The sequence below is a fragment of the Stigmatopora argus genome, chromosome 19 (genome assembly GCF_051989625.1).
Source record: "Stigmatopora argus isolate UIUO_Sarg chromosome 19, RoL_Sarg_1.0, whole genome shotgun sequence".
Classification (NCBI taxonomy): Eukaryota; Metazoa; Chordata; class Actinopteri; order Syngnathiformes; family Syngnathidae; genus Stigmatopora; species Stigmatopora argus.
Window position 1 is genome coordinate 3,753,961 of NC_135405.1, and position 22,842 is coordinate 3,776,802.

The 22,842-nt window shown below is 39.1% G+C and overlaps 1 protein-coding gene across 2 annotated transcripts; it reads right to left on the reverse strand.

The window, feature by feature from the left end:
* Positions 1 to 298: 298 nt before the first annotated feature.
* LOC144064441 (endoribonuclease ZC3H12A-like) lies at positions 299 to 20,094 on the reverse strand. 2 transcript variants are annotated; one of them, XM_077587015.1, is made up of 7 exons: positions 20,010 to 20,094; positions 19,739 to 19,762; positions 17,557 to 17,922; positions 13,572 to 13,711; positions 8,101 to 8,335; positions 4,859 to 4,965; positions 299 to 4,052 (listed from the first exon to the last, which is right to left on the reverse strand). In XM_077587015.1, exons 3-7 carry the CDS (start codon positions 17,898 to 17,900, stop codon positions 3,211 to 3,213), a joined length of 1,668 nt encoding a protein of 555 aa, XP_077443141.1. In that variant the 5' UTR covers positions 17,901 to 17,922; positions 19,739 to 19,762; positions 20,010 to 20,094; the 3' UTR covers positions 299 to 3,210. The 2 variants fall into 2 exon arrangements, with proteins under 2 accessions (XP_077443141.1, XP_077443142.1); XM_077587016.1 differs by lacking the exon at positions 19,739 to 19,762 and having other exon boundaries at positions 20,010 to 20,093.
* Positions 20,095 to 22,842: the final 2,748 nt, after the last annotated feature.

Consider the following 22,842-nt stretch of genomic DNA (forward strand, 5'->3'; position numbering starts at 1 on the left):
GAACACCCTTGGCTTTGATTCTGTCGTGTTTTGTCCACTATGTTGGAGTAATGGCTTCGTTATCATGCACGGCAGTGAAACGTTGCCAGTACCAAAACACAACTAGTGGATTTATTGCTGGGATTTTGGTTTTGCTTTTACAAAAAGCAGAATTTGCTGGATTTCATAGCATGGTTACAATATAACTTGTTTCCACACATTTTTTTTAATTACTTATAAAAGTTCCAATGATACCTTAAAATTAAGCCAAATTAGATTTCCATTTTTACTAATAGTTGACAAGAACGAAGCTTCGGGGACTGATTCAAATATTTGTATTGAATTAAAAAAACAACCACATATGTACCATTATTATACACATAACTTTCCTCACTTTGAGGCAACATGAGAAAACAACACTTGCTGCTTCATTTTAAAAACTCATTACTAGCTTGTCAAAAGCATAGTGCATTGCACATTTACATATTGGAAAGAGCCATGAAAATATATAATATATTCCAAATAAAATATATTATGTTACATCAGATTTAGGCATCTCTTAACTAGCTCATCTCATTTTTTGAACTGCTTTATCCTCACTAGGGCCGTGGGGGGTGCTGGAGTCTATCCCTGCTGACTTCGGGCCAAAGGCGGGGGACACCCTGAATTGGTGGCCAGCCAATCGCAGGGCACAAGAAGACAAACAACCATTCACGCTCTCACTCATACCTAGAGGCAATTTTAGAGTGTCCAATCAGCCTACCATGCATGTCTTTGGAATGTAGGAGGAAACCGGAGTACCCCGAGAAAACCCACGCAGGCCCGAGGAGAACATGCAAACTCCACACAAATGGACCGACCTGGATTTCAACCCAGTTCCCCCACTGTGAGGCTAGCCATTCAGCCGCTGGGCCGCCCTCTCTTAACTATATAATACAAAATAAAAATATTAGTTAAGCTGCAAATAATTTCAGTGAAATTGACATTTAGGAAAAGACACAAATAGATTAATGATACTCCCATTGTTTCCTGTAAGGATATTGATAAGTGGATTCCAGCGAAAAGAAAAGGTTCAATTAAAACAAAAACAAAAGGAAATCTTATTTTTCTGGTGTGGAATAGTGGAGAAAATCATTACCAAAAGCCAGTATTCTTATTAATTATGGCCTCTAGTGTGAGGAGACATTGTATGAGTTGTGCAACTATTTAAGCCAGGCATGTAATCCACTTGTCCAAGGAAGTGGCTGCCAACATTTGATCATTGCCTTTACTATTTTATCCAATCAAATGAGACTATCCATGATTGCCTGTCCACTTGTCACTATATCAGTAATATATCATCCCACGCATCTGTCTCCAAGTTTCGGTGTGTGTCGGTATAACTCAGGGGTGGGCAAACTGGTCCTCGAGGGCCGCTGTGGGTGCAAGTTTTTGCTGTAACCGATCCAACACAAACAGTTTAACCAATGAGGTTTCTGCTGAAAAAATACGCACCTGTCTGCAATCCACTGATTGCACTTCTAAGATAGCAGATTGGTGGAAATATTACCTCGTATAAATTGGAACGAAAACCCACACTGCGGCCCTTTCTGGTATAGTTTGCCCACCTCCGGTATAACTGATGTAACAAAATGGCTGCGCTCTTAAACTACCGGTATGAACAAAATTGTCAAATGGAATTCACGATTTTAAATCTTTAAAGTCTATTTCATCAACATAATATTTAAAAAATTTCTAAGTCTGATTCACCATCCTCAGATTCACTATACAATTGATTCCATTCTTCTTGAGCGAGGATAGTGCTCCCTGGGCTAACCTTTCTTGGGACAACTTTTTTAAATTTTACCCTCCCCTATAAACTTGCCGAAGGCTATTTGGAGAGGGCTCTCTTTTGTAAAAGAAGTTAGATTATATCCCCTGAGAAGGGGGATATATATTTACCTTCTTTGGGCCCTGGTAGAACGGGCTCTCATGCACCATCAGGTGGACAAAGACAGGTTTTTACATCTCCCATTATAACGCCTGCGGAAGGGACTTTTTCTCCGACGGAGGGGAGTTTTTCTCCAGGATATATTCATAAAAGCGAAGACCTCATCTATAACGCGGATCCGAATTTTGCTTCAGTTTTTTGGTACAACATTGTTGGGTTTATTCTGGGATGTTACTATATGTTCATTAAGCACTTAATAGGTAATGAAGTTATAAGTTAATTTGTGCTATACTTTATGTTGGGACCGAGTAAGCCCGAGGACACTTCCCCCCACAGCTGCTTTCGAGGCCAGTTAATTGTTTTCAGGACTATTGACCGAACAGGACACCATGTTCCAGGCCGAGACTGTTGATCTGAGTTGGTAATGAAGATCTACAAGGGACTCTTAAATTGGTTTGACTTGGATTCCGGCAGATGGCGATAATCGAATCAACTTCCGAAAATACTCACATTATTGTTTAAAAATACGGTCGCTCTGTTTACCTTATAAAGAAATTATTATGCTTATTTGTGCAAATTCTTACGCAGTTGTTTTTGGTTCCGATCTAATAGGATATTGTTGTGGCGGTTGTTTTTTACCTTAATGGTGTTATTCGGTTAGCTTATGCAATTGTTTGAATCAGGTTACCTTAAATGTTTTGATTATGCGCTGACTAAATTGACAGAGGAAGATGCCATTTCTTTAGAATCATCTTGGACGACGGCAAGTCGGGAGTGATTTTCCTTGCAAGTTGTAGCCAGTGTGTTAATGATGTCTCCCTGTTTTGATTAAAGTGTGTTAATAATAAACCTATCGTTTGGTCCTTCGAGCCGGATATGAACCAGCGACCTAAGGATAATAATAAACCTATCAAACATTTTGTACATTATACTTGAATAAATACGGTACCCGCGTTGATTATAATGGTTGCGGATTTAATCCGGCTCGTGTTTGCCAACAGATCGTAATCATTTGTGCCTTTACCGTATTTATTCGAGTATAACGTGCAACATTTTGTACCAAAAATCTGAAGAAAAATTGTGCGTTATACACGAATCCCGGTGAAACACTGCCCTCTGCCGGTGAAAAAGTCTCCTGCGCAGCCATTATGTATAATGGGAGACATAAAACCTGTCTTTAAATACCGTATATAATTGTGTTGCCAGTCCAATTATCTGCAAGGGAAAACAAGTGGATGAGCTGAATGACTCAGAAGCACTGACATCATTTATCAGTAGGTTACAGTCACATGCTTGAAGAATCAGACAGCAATGTGGCTACTCCTGTAGTTCTGGATGAGCGAGATCAATTCAGACATGTCCGACACGTGCGGAAAAGCATCCATGACTCCTTCAACAATGTCCTTTGGGAACAGTGTAGTCAGCTGGCTCCTCATCTCCTTCCGTAACTCGCCGGACGGACTGCTGAAGTGATCGTTGTGCGCCCGCGGGTCCCTAGGGAGGCTTTGACTTTGCCTGTGTGTGGGCTGTCCAAAATACTGTGTTTCTGAAAAATGTGAAGGATTCTGCTGCCGATGTAGAGGAACGGCTGGGCAGGAAGCCCACGCAGCGTGGCGAGCACTGTGGGGCACCTGATGGTGAGGACACGCACAGCTGGCACATGTGGGGTGCTCTCTGCTATTTGGAGGAAAGTAGTATGTTCCTTCGGACCACCAATGGTTGACGCCACCATATGATCCCGATAGGGAGACTTCATCGTGACTCAGGCCAAAGCTGCCCACCCCGCTGCTGTAGCTGTATGGAGTCCTGCTCATGTTGTAAGACCCATCCTGAATGGAAAGTTGGGACACGCAACTGTCCAGTGAGCTAAATGCCTCGTCTACTTCCGCTGTTGTCCAGGGTAGAATCCCTAGTGGGCTTCTAAGGCCGCTAGCGTCTCGCTGAATGATTAAGTGGTCGCTTTGCAGAGGCTCATCTTTGTTGGTAGAAGGTGTGCGTGCGTGCACATGCATGTCTTGCGTGCTAGGTTTGTAACCTGACGTCTTGGCTCTGTCTCTGAGCTCATCGGCCACGGACAGCTGCGACTGGTTGGTCCTTTCCGGGTGGAAGAACTTGCACTTAATGCCATACGTACACTTTTTTCCTAAAAGAAAGTTGATGTCAGCACATTGTGTTGCATTCAGAAGATCAATGATGATATACCATATTTTCTCGCATATAAGCCGCCCCCACGTATAAGGTACACCCTTAAAATTGCTGAATTTTACAATTTCTCGTGTATAAGCAACCTCCTGATTCACAATTTTCACCTCCATATTCATGGTTTTAATAGGGTTTACAAATGTGTTACTTTGAAAGGAAAATCTTAAGAAAAATCATTGCACGTGGTATTTCTGATTTACTGCAGGAATCAAAAGCACATTATTAGGGTCAATAATATAAGGAATTAATTCAGTTATGGTTGTTTTCTCACTGCAAAACAGAAAATAACCAACAAAGAGTAAATGTTAATTTGCCGACATCTACTAGTGAAAAAGGATAGCAACGCTGTAAGCCGTGCGCATATAAGCCGTACCCTTGATTCAGTCATCATTTTTTTTAGTTACAAATACGGCTTATATGTGATAACATACGATACAACTATACAGGATTTGGTAGTGTTTTTCTAAGAACTAATAGGGTAAGATGTGACAGGGCAGGGTAATGTGCAAGCAGTGTTGGTAATATGTAAAGGGGTACGCAGTTTTAGGGCAAATCACTTGAGTATTAATGTATCAGGGTACTTCTTTTTTTACAGTGTCATCGCTAATGCTGGCACAGCAAGTTATACCTGTGTCTCGTCATACTTGATCATGTGTTAGTCATGTGGTGGATGGAGCAACAGCCAAGGATAATGTTACGATAAGAGAGCTGGACTATTTCATGTTTGATATTGTGAAATTAACCAACCATATGGACAGTGTTGCAGTTTGTTGTCCAAATTCTTGGGCTTCTTTCGTAGAAAATCGTCAATGGTGGGACCGTTTCTTCCCAAAGGATCATCCGGAGGCATGAACCTGTACCAGCACCCAAAAATATCATATCAAAAACTGTAGAAGCACAGTACATACCATACTTTTTGGGCTATAAGTAGCACGTTTCATAATTTGACTCGGCCTGCGACGTATATGTACCGTATTTACTCGCATATAAGCCACTTTTTTCGGAGAAAAACAATGATGACAATCGAAGGTAGTACAGACGCTCCCCCACTTACGAACATTCGAGTTGCGAACGACGGTACATACAAACATGTCTGTGCATATGGCATATGTCGAAAAATGTTCAAAAAGTGATGCTGTAAGTTCGTAAGTTAGATTTTGTATTGCGCGCCTTTTTCCGAGTAGTGTTTCTTTCCGCCGCTAATACCGACGCTTGGCGCTGTGAGAGCTCACCCAGCATCCACCTTCCTCTGGGAGGAGGAGGAGGAAGAAACGCCTGTCCCCATGAAGAAATTCGAGACGAAACTAAATAAAGCCATCGCACTCTTCGAGCAGCAAGACCCAAATATTGAACGTTGCACAAAGGTTGCAAATCAATTGAATGATGCCATACCGTGCTACCTCATCATTTATGATGAAAAAAAGAAGAAAACTGTGCAATCGTCGTTAGATCGCTTCTTTCGGCCAGTTTTTAGTAAATCCTCAAAGGAAGATACTCATCAACCCTCAACTTCTTCCTACATTGAAGTAACGGAGGAAGTAACTTTTGAAGCCCATTCTAGCAACGACGAAGACACTCATGATATAAAATCCTCCTCTTCCTCCTCCTCCTCCTCCTCCTCCATCATCTCCTTAAGCATCGAGTACATCTTTCAAAAGTAAGTTAAACTTAATTTTAACTTACGAACAAATTCATTCTACGAACGATCGCTCGGAACGTAACTCGTTCGTTAGTAGGGGAGCGTCTGTAGTTTACATGCGCATAAAAACCCGACATGCACAAAACTGTACGTTGACAACGCCATGACACGATGACGTCATCACGCAATGGCGCCGTGACGCAAGCGAATGCAGCCGATATGGTCATTTATTTCAAAATAGAGAAAAGGTAAACAGATAAAATGCTAAAAAAAATTAAATTGGACGTCTATGAATGAAAATCTTGCAGAAAACGTGAAAAAAAATCAGGCTCCCGTCACTGCTTGCTCGGGCCACGGCTATTTTACCTAGGGCGCTGCCGTCTAAATCTAGTTCAACGTGTTCTGACTGGCCAGACGCGAGTAGCCTTGATTTTGAAATAAAACAAAATTTTACTTTGATTTTGTTTCGTTTTATTTCTTGTTAGAGTGACATCTATTGGAGTAATATGACATTAGAAGCAATATGGCTGCCACAACATCTTATTCTGGTACAAAGACAGGCATATTAGACTTATGATATTGACCAGAAATGATATCTCAGAAATACCACTTGTGATGAGTTTTCTTAAGATTTTTCCTTCAAAGTAACACATTTGTACTCCCTATTAAAACCATGAATATGGAGGTGAAAATTGGGAATCAGGGGGCCGGCTTATGCGCGAGAAATTGTAAAATTCAAAAATTTCAAGGAAATATTCACGGTGTGGCTTATACGTGCGGGCGACTTAGATGCGAATAAATACGGTAGGTTCGTTTTGGTCAGCTAAAAAAATATTCCGACCCAAATTGAGACACTTTTTCTCTGTCTTTATCATGCATTTTTTTCCTCTCAGGTCGCAATCTTGCCCTGAGTTGAGCTTCACGTTTGGGCAGCTGCACGAGAGCATTGATGGAGAAATTTCTCTCATTATGTGTGTAGCAAAAATTACTATTCAGTTAAAGCAGGAGTGGGGAACACGTGGCTCTCGAGCCACATACAGCTCCTGGCTAAAATGAATACAGTTCTTTGCGTCTAATCATATTTTGTATATTTGTGGCTGAATAATATGGTTTTGTGTGTTTTTGTATCTGTTTTGGCAGGTCACTTTGTGTTGTGGCTCTTTAGACTCTCACAGTTTACCGTATTTTCACGACTATAAGGCGCACATAAAAGTCTTAAATTTTCTCTAAAATAGACAGGGCGTCTAATAATCCAGTGCGCTTTATATATGGACCAATACTAAAATTGTTATCACGATAAAATAAAATGAATCAGTTGATAGGGTACTCTACTATTTTCCCGTAGACAAAGTACTGCGCAGTGACTGCTGGGATATGTAGTAGTTCTTATGTCAATACACCCAATGGATTGTGGCCTGTATACATCGACATCAATAGAGCTTGACAAAGCATGGAAAGCACCGTTGGAAAAGTTACGCTAGCTACCAGCTAGCTACTATTTACGAATGGATTGTGGCCTGTATTCATCGACATCAATACAGCTTGACAAAGCATGGAAAGCACCGTTGGAATAGTTACGCTAGCTACCAGCTAGCTACTATTGGCAAATGGATTGTGGCCGCCTGGACGAAGGTATAAAACTCAGCGTTTTCGATGACTAATTTGAACAATTGTTCAATTCAGACACAGAAAATGTGGACTTTGATGGATTTGTGGGTGATGATGACGTAAGTTGTAAAATGGCTAAATAAAGTACAACCAAACTCAGTTTTGCTTCCGTTGCCTTTTTAAAAACGTGTTTTTAGCGTGTGGGTGTAGCGTGAGAGAACTACATATCCCAGCAGTCACTGCGCACCGGAAACCGGAAAAAGAGTCTGGGGCTGCTTCCGGTAGCCAGCGCTATTGCGGTTAGATATTCATATATAATATATAACATATATGCGTCTAAAAAAACGGTGCGTCCTTTGTGTGTTTAAAATACAGAAATAGCACTTGTTACTGACACTGCGGCTAAAAATACAATGCGCCATATAGTCGTGAAAATACGGTACTTAAAAAAAAAAAAAATCACCACTCCTAAATTAGAGCCTCAGAATATTGATTCGGAATGACAGTATCTTTATGTCAAAATTTGTTGAGCGTTGTATTTGTGTTGAAATCACAATCGTACGCATATACTGATAATATTTATAGAATATTTGCATTTGTGTTGTGGCTATTTGTGTGTGTGCTTTGGACAATTTGCATTTGTGCTTTTTCCCCCAAAATAGTTTAATTTCTTCTGATGGACTTCCGTGCCTATGATAGAAAACTTTATTCTAGGTGTACTTTATATTTGGATATGTCTTACTTGTCATTGGCAAATGTGTACATCAGCAGCCTCTCCTCAATGAATTTCTTCCATTGGGCATTCTCCATCTGAAGGTCACGGTAGTTGTCGTTGGATACGATGATGCCGTCTACGTCGTAAGCGAGCCTCACAATGTAGCGGTCATCATAGCACACCACCCTCTTGCCGTTCACACAACGGGATGGTGTGTATACCAAGACTTTCCTCTTTTCTAGCTCATGGAGAATGTGCTGATCTGTCAGGCACATGGAAAAAGATTAACCACAGATCCCAAATTTTTTGCAATGGGAGATTAAAAAAATAGTAATAACATTGTTACTCTCTCTTTGACTGTCTACAAACAACCGGGTCAGGCCAATCCAAGCTATGAGATAATATTAATGGCATGATGGTGAGTTAGAGGGGGATGGGGGAAGATGATTTAGTCTTTAGAAAACGTTTAGGCACCCATGATCATTTTCAAGATTCATTTATTTTTTGAACCGCTTTATCCTCACAAAGGTTGCAGGGGGTGCTGGAACCTATCCCAGCTGACCATGAATTGGTGGCCAGCCAATCGCAGGTCACAAGGAGACGGACAAGCATTCACACTCTCACTCATACCTAGGGGCAATTTTAGAGTGTCCAATCAGCCTACGATGCATGTTTTTGGAATGTGGGAGGAAACCCGAGTACCCGGAGAAATTCCATGCAGACTCCCCACAGGTGGACGTGACCTGGATTTGAACCCAGGACCCCAGAGCCGTGAGGCCGACAGGGAGCTGCAGAGCTCCGTCAACCCCATTTCAGGAGTACCCTTGTCCCATTTTATGTTTTAATCAGGGGTGAACTTTGTATGGCGGTCAAGGGTCAATGAGCTTACCAAACAAATTTTGTTCTCCAATAATTAGTGCTAAAAGTATTCAAATCAATATGTAAAAGGAAGATCTACTAAGTATTGATGTATTTTTTTTCGTTGGGGTGCCCAAATATATGCACCTGCCTACTTCTGTAAATTCTCTAGCGGTATAGTGTTCACTAAGTCTTTGGGTGCAATAATAGCATGGGATACACATTACGCAGGTATCAAGGCTGATATTTTAACGATCGACTACAAGACCTTCGATCAGCGTTAACAACTATTGGGTGTTCTGACATGGTAAGAGCTAAAAACACATCAAGGCTACTCGGCCATTTAGAGCACGTTTAACTAGGTAAGACGGCAGCGCCCTAGTAAAGATGGTGGCACCATGAGTGAGCAGTGACAGGCACAAGTGAGTTTTTTCACGTTTTATGCAAGATATGTCTTTTTTCTCCTTGAATTTCATTCATAGACGTCAAAATAAATTTTATTTGGCGTTTTATCTGTTTATCGTTTCGCTATTTTGAAATAAATGACCGTATCGGCCGCATTGTCTTGCGTTATGGCGTTTCGTCTTTGTCACCTTGCAGTTTCGTGCATGTCGTTTTTTTTATTCACATAAGCCGTACCCTCAATTTTTTTGTTCGACAGATGCGGCTTATATGCGAGTAAATACGGTAACTGAAATTGCTGATCCGAACAACCAATGATTCATAAAGGAAAATCTTGAAAATGATCGGGTGTGTCCAAACTTTTTCATCCGACCGTATGAACACACAGTTCTCTGACTTGTTTTTCTACTAGCGCACTGATATAATGTTTGCTTGAAAGAAAATGTCTGCATCAGATAACAGTAATTTCCACAACAAACTTGGCGTCTCAAACAGGACTGTCTGAGAAATTCTGATACAAGCAGAAGTTGAAGGGGAATGCATCATGTCACTGATAATTTGCATCTGACCTCAACCCAAGAAAGAAAAAATGTAAATATTTATTCATATAACCCCTGAAATTCCACCTCGTTTAATTTTTACACCACCCGGGGATCGGCTCAAAAAGTAGTCACTTATTCCTTATCTCCTTGACAGTTTGTTATGTAATTTGGTAGATATTGAGCTGATTAATTACTCACAAAATGTTATCCCGATGCCTTCAGTCTAGGCGATTATGACTTTTTCGGGTTATGGGTCCTTTCACATATGGTCACACTCACACACAAGTCCCTTATCAGTGAGAAAAGGTTTGAAGTTACGATGAATGTAGTATTTCAGGCAAGCGTTCCCACTACTACACCTAATCCTAACACCATTTTGTCACAAAATCCACTGTAAAGTTTTTATGATTTTCTTTTAAATACATTAAATCTGTTTGAAAATTAGTGCTGTAAACAACAAACAAGCTGAGATAAGTTAGTGCTGAATTTCTGAGTTATTCAAATCAAAATAAAATTAAGCCGTTATTGTCATCATACACAGCTGCGTATAACGAAATTGGTGGTGCTACTCCACAAAGTGTTTTCCCAGTAAAAAAAACCATAAATAAGTAATATTAAAATATAAAAAAGTCACATCCTGGCAAGGTAAATTCTAAAATATTGCACAATCTAAGTTATTGCACAGAAGGGATTGTCTGTCGTGCTAACGCAAGTTCAGAGTCCTGATGGCTGTGGGGAAAAAAACTGTCCCTAAGTTATTGGCAGAAACCAAACCTAAAAAGACCGTGGTGCGCACCTTTTGGGCTGGGGTGAATACTAGCTAACGAACTCTGGTGTAGACTACACAACTACTTTGAGACCGCGCCACACAGGTGTTCTTGGTTCGCTTACAAGCAAACAATGGTATGCATACGTAATCCATAGACTGCACTTTGGTTCGGACCAAAGCTCAAACAGACACCTATTTGCACATAACAGGCTTCTGGAGCCAAAAGGAAATGATAGTTTATTGGAAATGTAGTTTCGTTTGCAGTAACATGAGCCGGGGTTCAACATGGACCGTTGAGTTGACAGATTGTCTTTTAGATATTTGGGCAGATGCCAACAAAAAAAATTGACGTTGAATCAGGACTCTCTGATTTGCCAAATGTTTGTAGTTGGATGAACCATCTCAATATGAGTACGAATGGTGCACACTGGAGCTCTGTGATTTTTTACTTCTGTATTTTACCCCGCCCAGACTTTCAGGTAAAGAGGAACCACACCAAAAAAGTCTGGACCAAATATATTTTGGTCCGTCCGGCCAAAGGGAGCGAACAATCGACTTTCCTGGTTTAAAGACGCCTTTAGTTTTTGTTGCCAGCCTATTCGCAAAAGCCATTCTCATTCCATCAAAGCTGTCAAGTGACAATGAGTCTCCGTAGTTTGTAAATGTGATGTGCCAATCACTTAGCTGAACTTTCTGGAGTATAATAGTAGAAGCCAATGTTCACCAGAACCCAGCAGATTAGCAGCATCATTTCTTTCCAGACTAACAACTTTGGGGGTCATCAGGGACCACTAAGGCAAGAATTGTTGGTTTTTCAAGTGCTTCTCTGTCAAGCTACTCAAAGTTCTCAAACGGTTGTGGTTGTCCATGTTGCTGGTGCACCTTTTTTATACTGCCATCCACTCATTCTGTTATTATACTTGAATTCAAGCATTTTGAGCAATGACCTCTTATAGCTAACCCTCCTTTTGATGAGAGTTAATCACTCTTCTCTGCACCTGTCAGATGGTCAGACTCCCCGTCATTGTGCACTCGGTTTCTATGGCTGACTGGCGAACAGTCTTAGGTGTAGTCTACCTTTCGCCTGAAGTCAGCTGGCATAGGCTCCAACAATCCCCACAAGCGTTGCGAGGATGCATAATACAGATGATTGAATGAATAACTTGAAATATTTAAAGCTATAAAATGAGTTTTTCTTTCTGAAATAACTGACAAAACTAATATCTTCATGATATATATATTTTTAAATGAAACGGATGCTTAATGATATTTCTTCTCATCGTGTCTGAGATCTTACATTTTTAAAATCAGTTAAGTTGTTAAAAATTAGTAGTTGCCAGCTTTTAATAGAACTCGGATTTTTAGGTAAAGCATGTCACACGAAATGTTTTACAGTAATGTTACTGTTGGGGTTATTCTGGGATGTCAACGATGTCTCTCTGCTTTTATTAAAGTATACCTATTAATAAACCTATCAGTTACAAATAATGATTAGTGGTGTCCTGATCACATTTTTGCAGCTCAGTCAGAATCACCTGCTTTTCAGGATCTGTCAACACTGGATTTTGATTCACTACCTCGGCAATTCATTGAGGAAGGAAAAAAAGCATATCCAAATTTAAAATGTTCCTAAACTGCAGATTTTAATTCAACTTCCTGTGAAAGCTGGCAGACTTTCTCCCACTGGTATTGCTTACTTCTTTCCACAGTTGTTCTGGTCCTGTTGCGTTATTGCGTAGTAAAAAACATGTACATGTGTTTCTTTTGGCAGTGTTATTATACATCTAGATTATTTGTTGTTTTGTATCCATGGAAAATTAAACCTAAAAATAAATAAATACGTCTCAAAAACTCGATCTCCACCTCATTCCGATCCCCTGAAAATGACATGATTAGGACCTATTTCTAATCACCAGATCAGATCAGGGGCATTGTGGTTCTGTTAGGATTTATTTACAAAGCATTGGCTGAATTTGTGTTGAAAATGACTTCCTCTCTTCATGTCAGAATGTTAATGTGTCAATAAATGCCAGGTGTAAGTATGCTTTCCTAAAAAGTAATGATTACAGCTATCCAAGGATTCTGCCAGTTAGCAACAAGGTGGAGACTTTTGAATCTGTCATTAATACAGTGGTACCTCGAGATACGAGCTTAATTTGTTCCGGGACTGAGCTCGTATGTCGATTTACTCGTAACTCAAATGAACGTTTCCCATAGAAATGAACTAAAACAACAACTTTTAGCACGGCAATGCGCTCGTAACATAACATAAACAAATTTAAATGAACTTGGATTACGATGCAGACACACTCAAAAATAAGTTTAATCTAACCTTACACGAAAACTTAATTCTAATTTTGTTTTAAATTTTGATACCTTTCTTCTCCCGGGTTGGCTCAATTTGCCCTGCCTCCACCCTGACTTTCAGATGCAACCTATCGAGGGTTGTTTGCTTTTGTCTTCCGTTCAAAATATTCCCAAAATGATGCACACAAATGTCCTCACAATAGGATAACGCACGACCACATGCCAACGACAAGTAGTGTATACGCCATTTGGACTGACTAATGGGGAGAAAAAAAACTGAAAAAATACAACGCTCCGCCCAGTGCTCACAGAGACATTACACGAGGGAGTTGCGGGGAGAGAGACAGTGCCCATGATGTTGTTAGGAGCAGCCTCTCGCGTCCGGTCTGCTCGTATATCAAAAATTTTCTCGTATCTCAAGATAAATATTTGCTCAAAATTTTACTCCTATCTCAAATTACTCATATGTCGGGGCACTCGTATGTCGAGGTACCACTGTATTGGGAAGCACAGCAGTGAAATTGGCTTTGTTCTGACTTCAGATGAAGTCAAATCTGAATATGTTTTTAATGAAAACTTGCAAGTCATGTTGCAATGATCAGATATGTGACCTTCCTCACCTGTGATAGGGGCCTCGGGCCGTGGCTGCTCCTTCCTCCACAGGGGAATAAACACTGTGATGTCTCGCAGTCCTTTCTCCCAAAACCAGTTCACTGCCATCTGCAGGCCCTGACATGAGAACACCTTCTTGTCCCCATGACTACAAATAGAGACGCAAACACAAGTTTTATAGTTAACTGCAGCATTGCAGTCTCCTGCTGAGCCATTTACAAACAAACCCTTCTGCATTTTTTAAGGAAGTAGGCATCTCAGTGACACTTCTGCAAAACACTTTTTAAGAAGTACTATCAATAGCAAAAGGAACTTTATACAATGGCACCTCTATAAGAACATCTCTATTAATAGTCTGATATCAATGCTTCTATTCGGGTTACAAAATGCCTCAATGTTACAAAACGCAAAAAATAAATAAAAATAATAATAATCAAATATCAAATACCCCCTAAAATGTATATACACTTCCTGTATCTTATTTTGAAATTGCCTTAAAGAGCTGCTCTCCCATTGGCATTGGAGGGCGGCTTGTCCCCATGCTCCATGATGCTTTTTATGTGTCTTCAACCATCATTCATTGTCACAGAGTTCTAAAACAGTGTTTTGTGAGTTCTTTGAGTGTGGTTAATGCAACTCTTTTCTTTATTTTTCATCATGGACCCCCAAAAAATGTTAAATTCTTCTGAGTTCATTCATCATTTTAAGTTGTGGTAAGAAGCAGGGTCGATAAATAAAATGGGTGAAAAAGTAAACGCGAAAGAAATCATAAAGTGTATAAAAAGATTAAAAGTTCAATTTAAGTTCTTTTTAATTTTAAGTTTATAATATGTGATGTCTGTCTCTTTGGCCCAACATTAGCTTACTGACACTTGTGCACCTGGGCTTCAACACGAATCTATTTTGCACGCTTATTATTCATTTTAATGGCTTATTAAATAATAATTTTCGCTAATTTTTGTGTTTCTCACATCTTTCATACAAAATTGGGACATTAATTTTAAAGGGGTTAGTAGTTGTTTTTTGACTACTCTACTTACAAAAAATTCAAGTTAAGAAAAAAGTTCTGGAACCAATTCATTTTGCAAGTAGAGGTACGACTGTATTTCATACAAAATTGATATACTAATTTGATCATTTTAAAGGGTTTATTTGTTAGTATTGGGGACCTTGTAATGGATGAGCACTTTCACATGTAAAATGCGTCTCTACTTACAAAAGAAATTCAAGTTACAAAACCACTTCAGGAACCAATTCATTTCGTAAGTAGAGGTGTGTATAAACAGCCAGATTTAGTTTCCTCCTGACATCACTCCTTAACTAAAGCAAAAGTAAATGATACAGGACTGTCACATGGGAATTACCTTTCAAATTGTAATATTAAGCGTCTGCTATTACTTGTGATGCTGTGCAAAGGCTCTTGATTGCATATATTTTCATACAATCTACTCAAGATTCAAGAGTCATGCATGTTAATGTTAAAATCAAAGATGAAATTTGTTTTTTGGCTCCTCTACAACACAAGATTAGAGGGAATAATAATAATAATTATTTTTTTAAAGCAAACAACAAAAAGTAGCACAGTTCTGCATAGCATGCCAAGATGGCGCCATTCATGCCGGAGCCAGTGGTAGTAGCTCTGTACACTCTTATTTTTTTTTGTGTTTTACAGCCCCTCTATCTTTTTTTTAATTACATTTTAATATTTCTTAATACATTCCTTTTTCTTTACTTTGTACTTTATACTTTTTACTTTAATGTTTTTACAACTTTCCTTGTTCTGTTAGCCTGGCTTCTTTCGGCTACTTCTTTTTTGGAACCATTCAGCCATGCCTACGCTGTCACACACATGGGACTAGCTGTTACAATACGCAGCAGAAGGAGCAACACCTCGGTGCCGCCAAAGTTTTGGAGCTGGACAAAAGTGCCGGGAGAAGAGGCAACGCTTCTGACCAACCATTCCATCGTGGGATAAGATTGAAGAGCTGTCGGCGCTTACCAGCAACGGAGTCGAGGAGTTCTGCCCTGCTGCTGTTTTCTTCAGCTCCAGACTACTGAGGAACTGTGCGGATAAGCTTGGAAGAGTGACTCTGCATATTCTCTACCTCGGTCACAGTCTGCAGAAGTTCCCCATCTCGTGGAAGACTTCCTTTGTGTGATTCCAGTTTTTGTCCAACTTTACAACGTTTTTTGAGTCTATCCGTTTTTGCTACCGAAACCAAGATGACGCCATTCAAGTGGCAGCCGGTGGCGGTAGCTCCGTCCATTCTTGCTCGTTTTGTGTTTTTGCTGCTTTTCTGTCTTATGATTTGATTTGGTGATTCATAATGATCCCATTGACTTGGATTTGCTTTGTACTTTGTGCTTTTGCTTTGTTGTTCTGTCTAATTGTTGTTCTGCGGCCTTTGAGACTGTACTGTCTAACTTATAACTATGCCTTTTCTTGCTACTGTCACAATGAAATTTCCCGAATACGGGATGAATAAAAGTTATCCAATCCAATAGTTCCACATACTGTTGCCAAGATAAGAGATTTGGTTGCTTGGACAGCTTACCCTGATTATACTTAGCTGTTGTTAGACAGTTTAATTCTATTGTCACTGTGTTAATAGTTGAATTTAACAAGAATTTAATGTTTTACTTGATATGAGAATAGTGCACACAGTTGGCCCTGCATAGCTGTACTAGCACAGCGATGGCAAATTGAAACAAGGATGGTGAATTTGAAAAAAAGTTTACACACTTCTTTAAGTACCTGGCTCTCCTGTCAAATACTTTAATTTGTATTTGGTCTTCCTTGTTATGCAGGTAAGCATAAAGGTGTAACCGAGAACAATTAGGCCCTCCTTTTTTTCCACTAACTTCCTTGTGAGTTCCTATCGTTCGCACTATTACAAGTGCCACTCAGCCCTGTGATATTTTTTGTGTTCATTTAAAAAAAACAAAAAAATCAATAGCAGAAGTAATCATCCCATTTTGAATTCCTGCTAGTTTAAAGAGGAAGTAGGGTTGGCTGTATTGTGAACTGAAAAAACAAACACTGATATCAGGAGTTATTAAAAGTAGTAACTTGTTAACATTTTTTAAGACTTCATCACTATAAAGCAGTGGCGGTCCGTGCATTTTCTCTTAGCGCCTTCAACGAATCAATCCAACCCTCAAAAACTATTTTATGGCTATAAAACCTCTACTGCAACTACAGCTGCGACACATAAAAAATAATAAATCAATGCACAAAAATGGGGGGAAATTTACTAGCAGCATTTAATGATTAAATGCATTTTGGTGTTGCCAACTCGAAATCTGATTGGTTAAAGCAACAGTTTTATCAACGCTTGTTTAATGCAGCAGAGCCTGCAGAAGTGATTGTGAAGGCCTTGAGGCAGATTTCTGACCCTGGCAACAAATAATGGCTGAAATGTGATTGGTTAAATCCTTCAATATGAAAACACATCTGGAAGCAGTGCAACCAGGGAGAAAAGCAATGAAAGGAAACTAACAGACATTTTGGAATTATTTAATAAGTATTGATGGACAAAATATAATATATGATTCAGATATTTCTTAGGCCAGCAGAGAAGGCCCTGACGGCCCGCCACTGCATAAAGTAAGGGTAAGTAAAGTGGACAAAACGCTTTTGCCAGCTTTGACTCTGTGGTAGACTTTAGTGCCAGTATATAATTCCTGATTAAATTGCTTTTATTATTTTCATAGTAAAAACTGTACAATTTGAGATTGAAGTTTTGGAGAATCAGTGTCATTTAAGTATAATTTATGAGATCAAAGCAGGACTTAAATGAAATTTAAAGGAGAATTCTTGAACTGTGTGATCTGACACCAAAAACAAATGTCTGGAAAGATGGAATTCCCCCCACAACCTAAGATGTTATTGTTCTATCGGTCCTGGTGTAAGCAAAATACCTATTTGTGCTACACTGAAGCTGATATGTCGCTATTAGAATGTAATATCATTCAAAAGCCCCATTGACTCACCTCATGGCAACATTGCTCCCATCAATGACAACAGGTCTGAAAGCCAAAATGGTCTCTTTGTCTGGTAGTGGTCTGGTAGGCCTGGGGCTGCAGCCTCTTGATACCAATTTGGGGCTGGTTTGGCCACTAGGAATGTGGCAGGTCTTGATTAGCTCCTCTAAAATGTCATTGGTCTGAGCGTCATGGTCGAGGCTCTTGAGGACCCTATCGATGTCCTCGTGAGAGTAGCCCAACTTGAGAAACCGCTTCACTTTGCCGTGCTGCTTTCGCTGTTCCATGACACCGTTCAGTTTAGGCAATCTTATTTTTTTGTGTAGTATTCCTTTCCAAACTACTTGGTTCATCTATTTCTCCATGGTCTTTAACCTGCATTATGGAACAGTTGAAAGTCATTAGAGGGGGATTTGTTTAGTCACCAAGAGTTCATGACCTCATTGATAACAGATATCTCTTACTGATAAAAATTAAAAATATTTTGATTTTTTTTGTATAGTTGGTCATAAGTGGATCTGGTTAGTAATGCTACTAGTGTTTAACCTCTTTTGATTTGGACATCAATCACAAGCAATGAAGGAACCAAAAACAAACAGTACAGATGATCATAAGAAACACAGAATAACTGGATAAACACACAGCTATTAAGATAACACAAAATAACTTATTTACCAAACTTTGATCTCACACCAAATCACTACCAAATCCATCATCATCTATCACTTCTGAACAACTCTGCAAACTCTGATATATGACATGCCTGGGACGCTGATTCCCACAGCATATGGTATGAGAGGGAAATAAAAAAAAAACCTTCCTAAATTGCATTTGAATATAGCTGAACTATGAAAGAGGTGTCTTATGGGCAAAACACATGGAAGGCGATGTATGATGGCAAAATGTAAAAGTCATCACCATAAGCTGAAATCAAACAGGGTGTGACTGGGCGGCAAGCGACAACCACACGCACTGCACACTGCCTAACCGCATAGGTTGTCTCAGATTGGGTATGAATTTGCAGGGAACCGATGTCTTTGTTTTGATCAAAAGTATGCCATATATATATATATATATATATATATATATATATATATATATATATATATATATATATATATATATATATATATATATATATATATATATATATGGCATACTTTATATATATATATATATATATATATATATATATATATATATATATATATATATATATATATATATATATATATATACATATACATATACATATACATATACATACTCACTTGCATCACAGGCTGCACATGCACTACTGAACGCGAGCGAAGCCGCCTCCCGTGTCTTACCTATTATAGTCCATAAAATGCGATGAAATACAATAAGTTTGCTGGGGGGCCCTTCATTGCCTGGATACAAGAAGGGCAGGACTACCGTGCCTTTGTAATGATGCAGAATTATTTCCCAATGAAAAATGTGGAGAATGACTTTGGTTAAAATAGAACAAATCAACAGGCATTTGTATAAAGACTTCCACAAAATACAAGAAACTGTTCTATAATTTGTGTTCAATCTTGCGCTCTCGATAATAACAAGAGGAAACACATTTTTATGAGTTAATCGGACAGCTGTTAGCAAATCATTTTTGGGTACGGAATTGAAAACTAGAATCAAGTTTTCTCTGTCATTTTTTAACTCTAGGATTACCATTTTCTTTAAAAAATATTGTACTTATATGTGGTTCTTTTATTTGTAAAATTACCACAAATATTGTCAGTCAGTTACCGCTTATTTTACAAAAGAGGGCTACTTGTGTGCAAGTAGTAACATCATAAGGATGTAAACTGTGAATCAAAAAAGATGTTATAGAGAAAATCTGCATAGAAATAATACATGCTTTGAAGGAAATTCATTATCAAAAGAGCAAGTCATATAAAATAGAGCAAGAAGCAAAAATCCATTTAAGAATAGTAATGTTCTGCAGGATGTTGTCCATCCCCTCAAGATGTTGAGAGGTGGGATTTGTTGAGCAGTATTAGTGTAAAATTCTACACATTAAAACCAAAATGATTACACAAAGACTAATTAAATTCCCTGTTCCTATCATTAAAGATAACATTAACATTCAAGTGTGCTTTTTAAATGTTCACACATTACATTCATCACATTTACAGTAGTGTGTTCATTAAGTATAAGTAAAAAAACTGACCTTTTCGACCCCTCCAAAAAGGCCCTAAAGTCTTGCAGAGAAAATTTATATTTCACTAACTGGTACGCTACCACATCCAACCAAAATTGAACAAAACATGCTCCCTTCTGTTTACTTTTAGTTTCTTCATAAAGTACATTACTCATCTGCAGTATGTAAACAACACAACCTAACTTACTATCAAAACAATGACAAAATGAAATCACAATCATCTTCAATTGAAAATGTTAACATTTAATATTAAAGAGTAAAATTTTATTGAAATAGTTACCTTCTGGCTCAAAAGCGGGATCACAGAGCAGATTCCGAGCGTCTCTACGGCTTGCCGTCTCTCACCACTATGAGCGAAGTAGCCGTCATTGTAAGCAACTCATTACTCATAGAAGGAAGTAGCTGCAGAGAGCAGTAGAAGGAAAAAAAAACAGTAAATTTGCACTCAACTTCCTCGTCGTGGCTCTCAGCCCGAGGGGTTTATTTTTCCTTTTCAGCTCTTCCTGGTAGGGTACTGTCAACATTTACGAAAAGGCTAGAGATATTCACATGAAGCAAGGCACATTTTTGTAATCAACCACAACTGAAAGCACAACAAAAAGTTATCTCTCATTGAGAAATTTACTATACATTTCTCTGGGAAATATATACAATAACCATGTTCTTCAAACAGCAATTCATCAATCATGCCCCAAATGATTACATTGTAATTATTGTTTTTATGCATTTATTGGTTTTGTCATGTGTGCAAAGGTCACTTGTGCAAAGGGCCACTGGGAGGAAAAGACATCAACAAGACATTCCCTGTATGCCTTTTGAACTAGTTAATGGCTGGTGACACTAGCTGTTAAACTATTGATGAATTTAAAACAAACATTGATATTACATGTTGGAAGGAACTGGAACAACAATGCTGAACAAGCTATTCAGGTGGCGGGTTTTCCTGAATTGAGAAGTGCCCAAACTGGAGTTGTAGGTGTTTTTCATTTATTTGTGTTATGTACAAGAATGGTCTAAATGTTTAAAACAGAAATTGACCAGTACAAGTATGATGTCGTTGACTATATTAAAAGACAGGGAAATAGTTTACTCACGATGAAAGTGCACTTTAATGCTCTTATCTAACCAGGATGTCCACCATCTCAAAAGCCTGTTGAAATGATTGGTAGTAATGGACTCATAAACGGTTTGTTGACTCGTGGATTTTTGAATTATAAATATACTAATATATTCAAGCCATGTGAAAATATTGGACTGGCATGGGAGTCTTTACTATCTAAAAACAGCACAACCTAATATCATCCACTAAAGGAAGTCAGCGCTAAGTTTTGATTGACAAGGTTGAGATGTTGTTGTGGTTGTAATTTTCAATGCCAGCCACAAAAACAATGGGTGTTAGAGAAAAACGGTTGATCTAACCCTAGTTTAACTCACTGGCTGTCACTGACATTTCGACAGGGAGAGGCTAACTGTGAATGAAAACCAGTGTATTTCTGGTTTTAAGTAAAAAGGAATTAAAATTAATTTATAATTTTATTTATTCATAATATATACAGTGCCATGAAAAAGTATTTGCCCCCTTCCTGATTTCTGTGGGTTTTTTTTGCATATTTATCTCACACAAAAGGTTTCAGATCAAACCAATTTTAGTATGACACAGAGACAATCCAAGGAAATAGAAAATCCAGTTTCTAAATGATGATTTTATGTAGACAGGAGAATTCATTCCTCCAACAATTACAGCAAGTCATCCAGGTCCTGAGTCAGCAAAGCAGCCCCAGATTTTCTGTTGCTATAGTGTTCTTTTGATGGAATGCCATGCCATTTTTTATGCCAAATGTAACGGGCCGCACACCTTCCAATAAGTTCAACTTTAGACTCATCAGTCCACAGAATGTTCTTCCAAGTGTGGATCATCATCAAAATGTTTTTGGCAAATGTAAGACCAGCCTTTCTATTCTTTTTGGACAGCAATGGTTTTCACCTTGGGACTCTGGCATGGAGGACAGCTTTGGCCAGTTTTTTTTAATAGTAGAGTCATGAACATTAACCTCAACTGAGGCCAGCGAGACCTGCAGTTGTTTTGATTTTTTTCTAGGTTCTTTTGTGACCTCCTGGATGAGTCGTCGTCACATAATTTTAGTTGCCCGACCACTCCAGGGAAGGTTTGCCATTGTTCCCAGTCCTCTCCATTTGTGGATAATGGCTCTGACAGTGGGTTCGCTGGAGGCCCAAAGCCTTGGAAACGGCTTTGTAACCTTTTCCAGTCTGATAGATGTCCATCACTTTTTTGGGCATTTTTTTTCTTGAATTTCTTTGGATTGTGGCATGACGCACTGATCTTGTGGCCTACTTCACTTTGTCTGACACATTATATTTAAGTGCTTTCTTGACTCAACACGTTGTGGTAATCAGAAGTTGATGTGGCTTGTGAAATTTAACTCAGCTTTCCTACAATTGTGATTTGTAACAGTTATTTTCTGACTTAACAAAGGGGGGCAATCACTTTTTCACAGAGGGCCAGACAAGTTTGTATTTTTTTCTTCTGTCTATGTAAATAAAATAATCATTTAGAAACTGCATTTTCTCTGTCCTTGGGTTGTCATACGGAAATTTATTTGATGGTCTGAATTCTGTGTGTGATAAATATGCAAAAAACAGAAATCAGGAAGCAAAGGTCTCAGAACCAAAAACCCAGGCAAGGGAAGAGTTCAATGAGGGCATGGAGAAGGACTTCTGGGTTGATTCAAGGAAACTTTGATCCACCCTCCGACATCTCGGGAGGGGAAAGCGACGCACTATCAACACAGTGTATAGTGGGGATGGGGTGCTGCTCACCTCGATTCGGGATATTGTGAATCGGTGGGCTGAATACTTGGAAGACCTCAACTCCACCGATACGCCTTCCCGTGAGGAAGCAGAGCCTGGGGAGTCTGATTCTCTGATCTACGGGGTTGAAGTCACTGAAGTTGTTAAAAAGCTCCTCAGAGGCAAGGCCCCATGGATGGATGAGATCCACCCGGAGTTTCTAAAGGATCTGTATGTTGTGGGGTCGTCTTGTTTGACACATATCTGCAATATCATGAGGACATCAGGGACACTGACTCTCATCC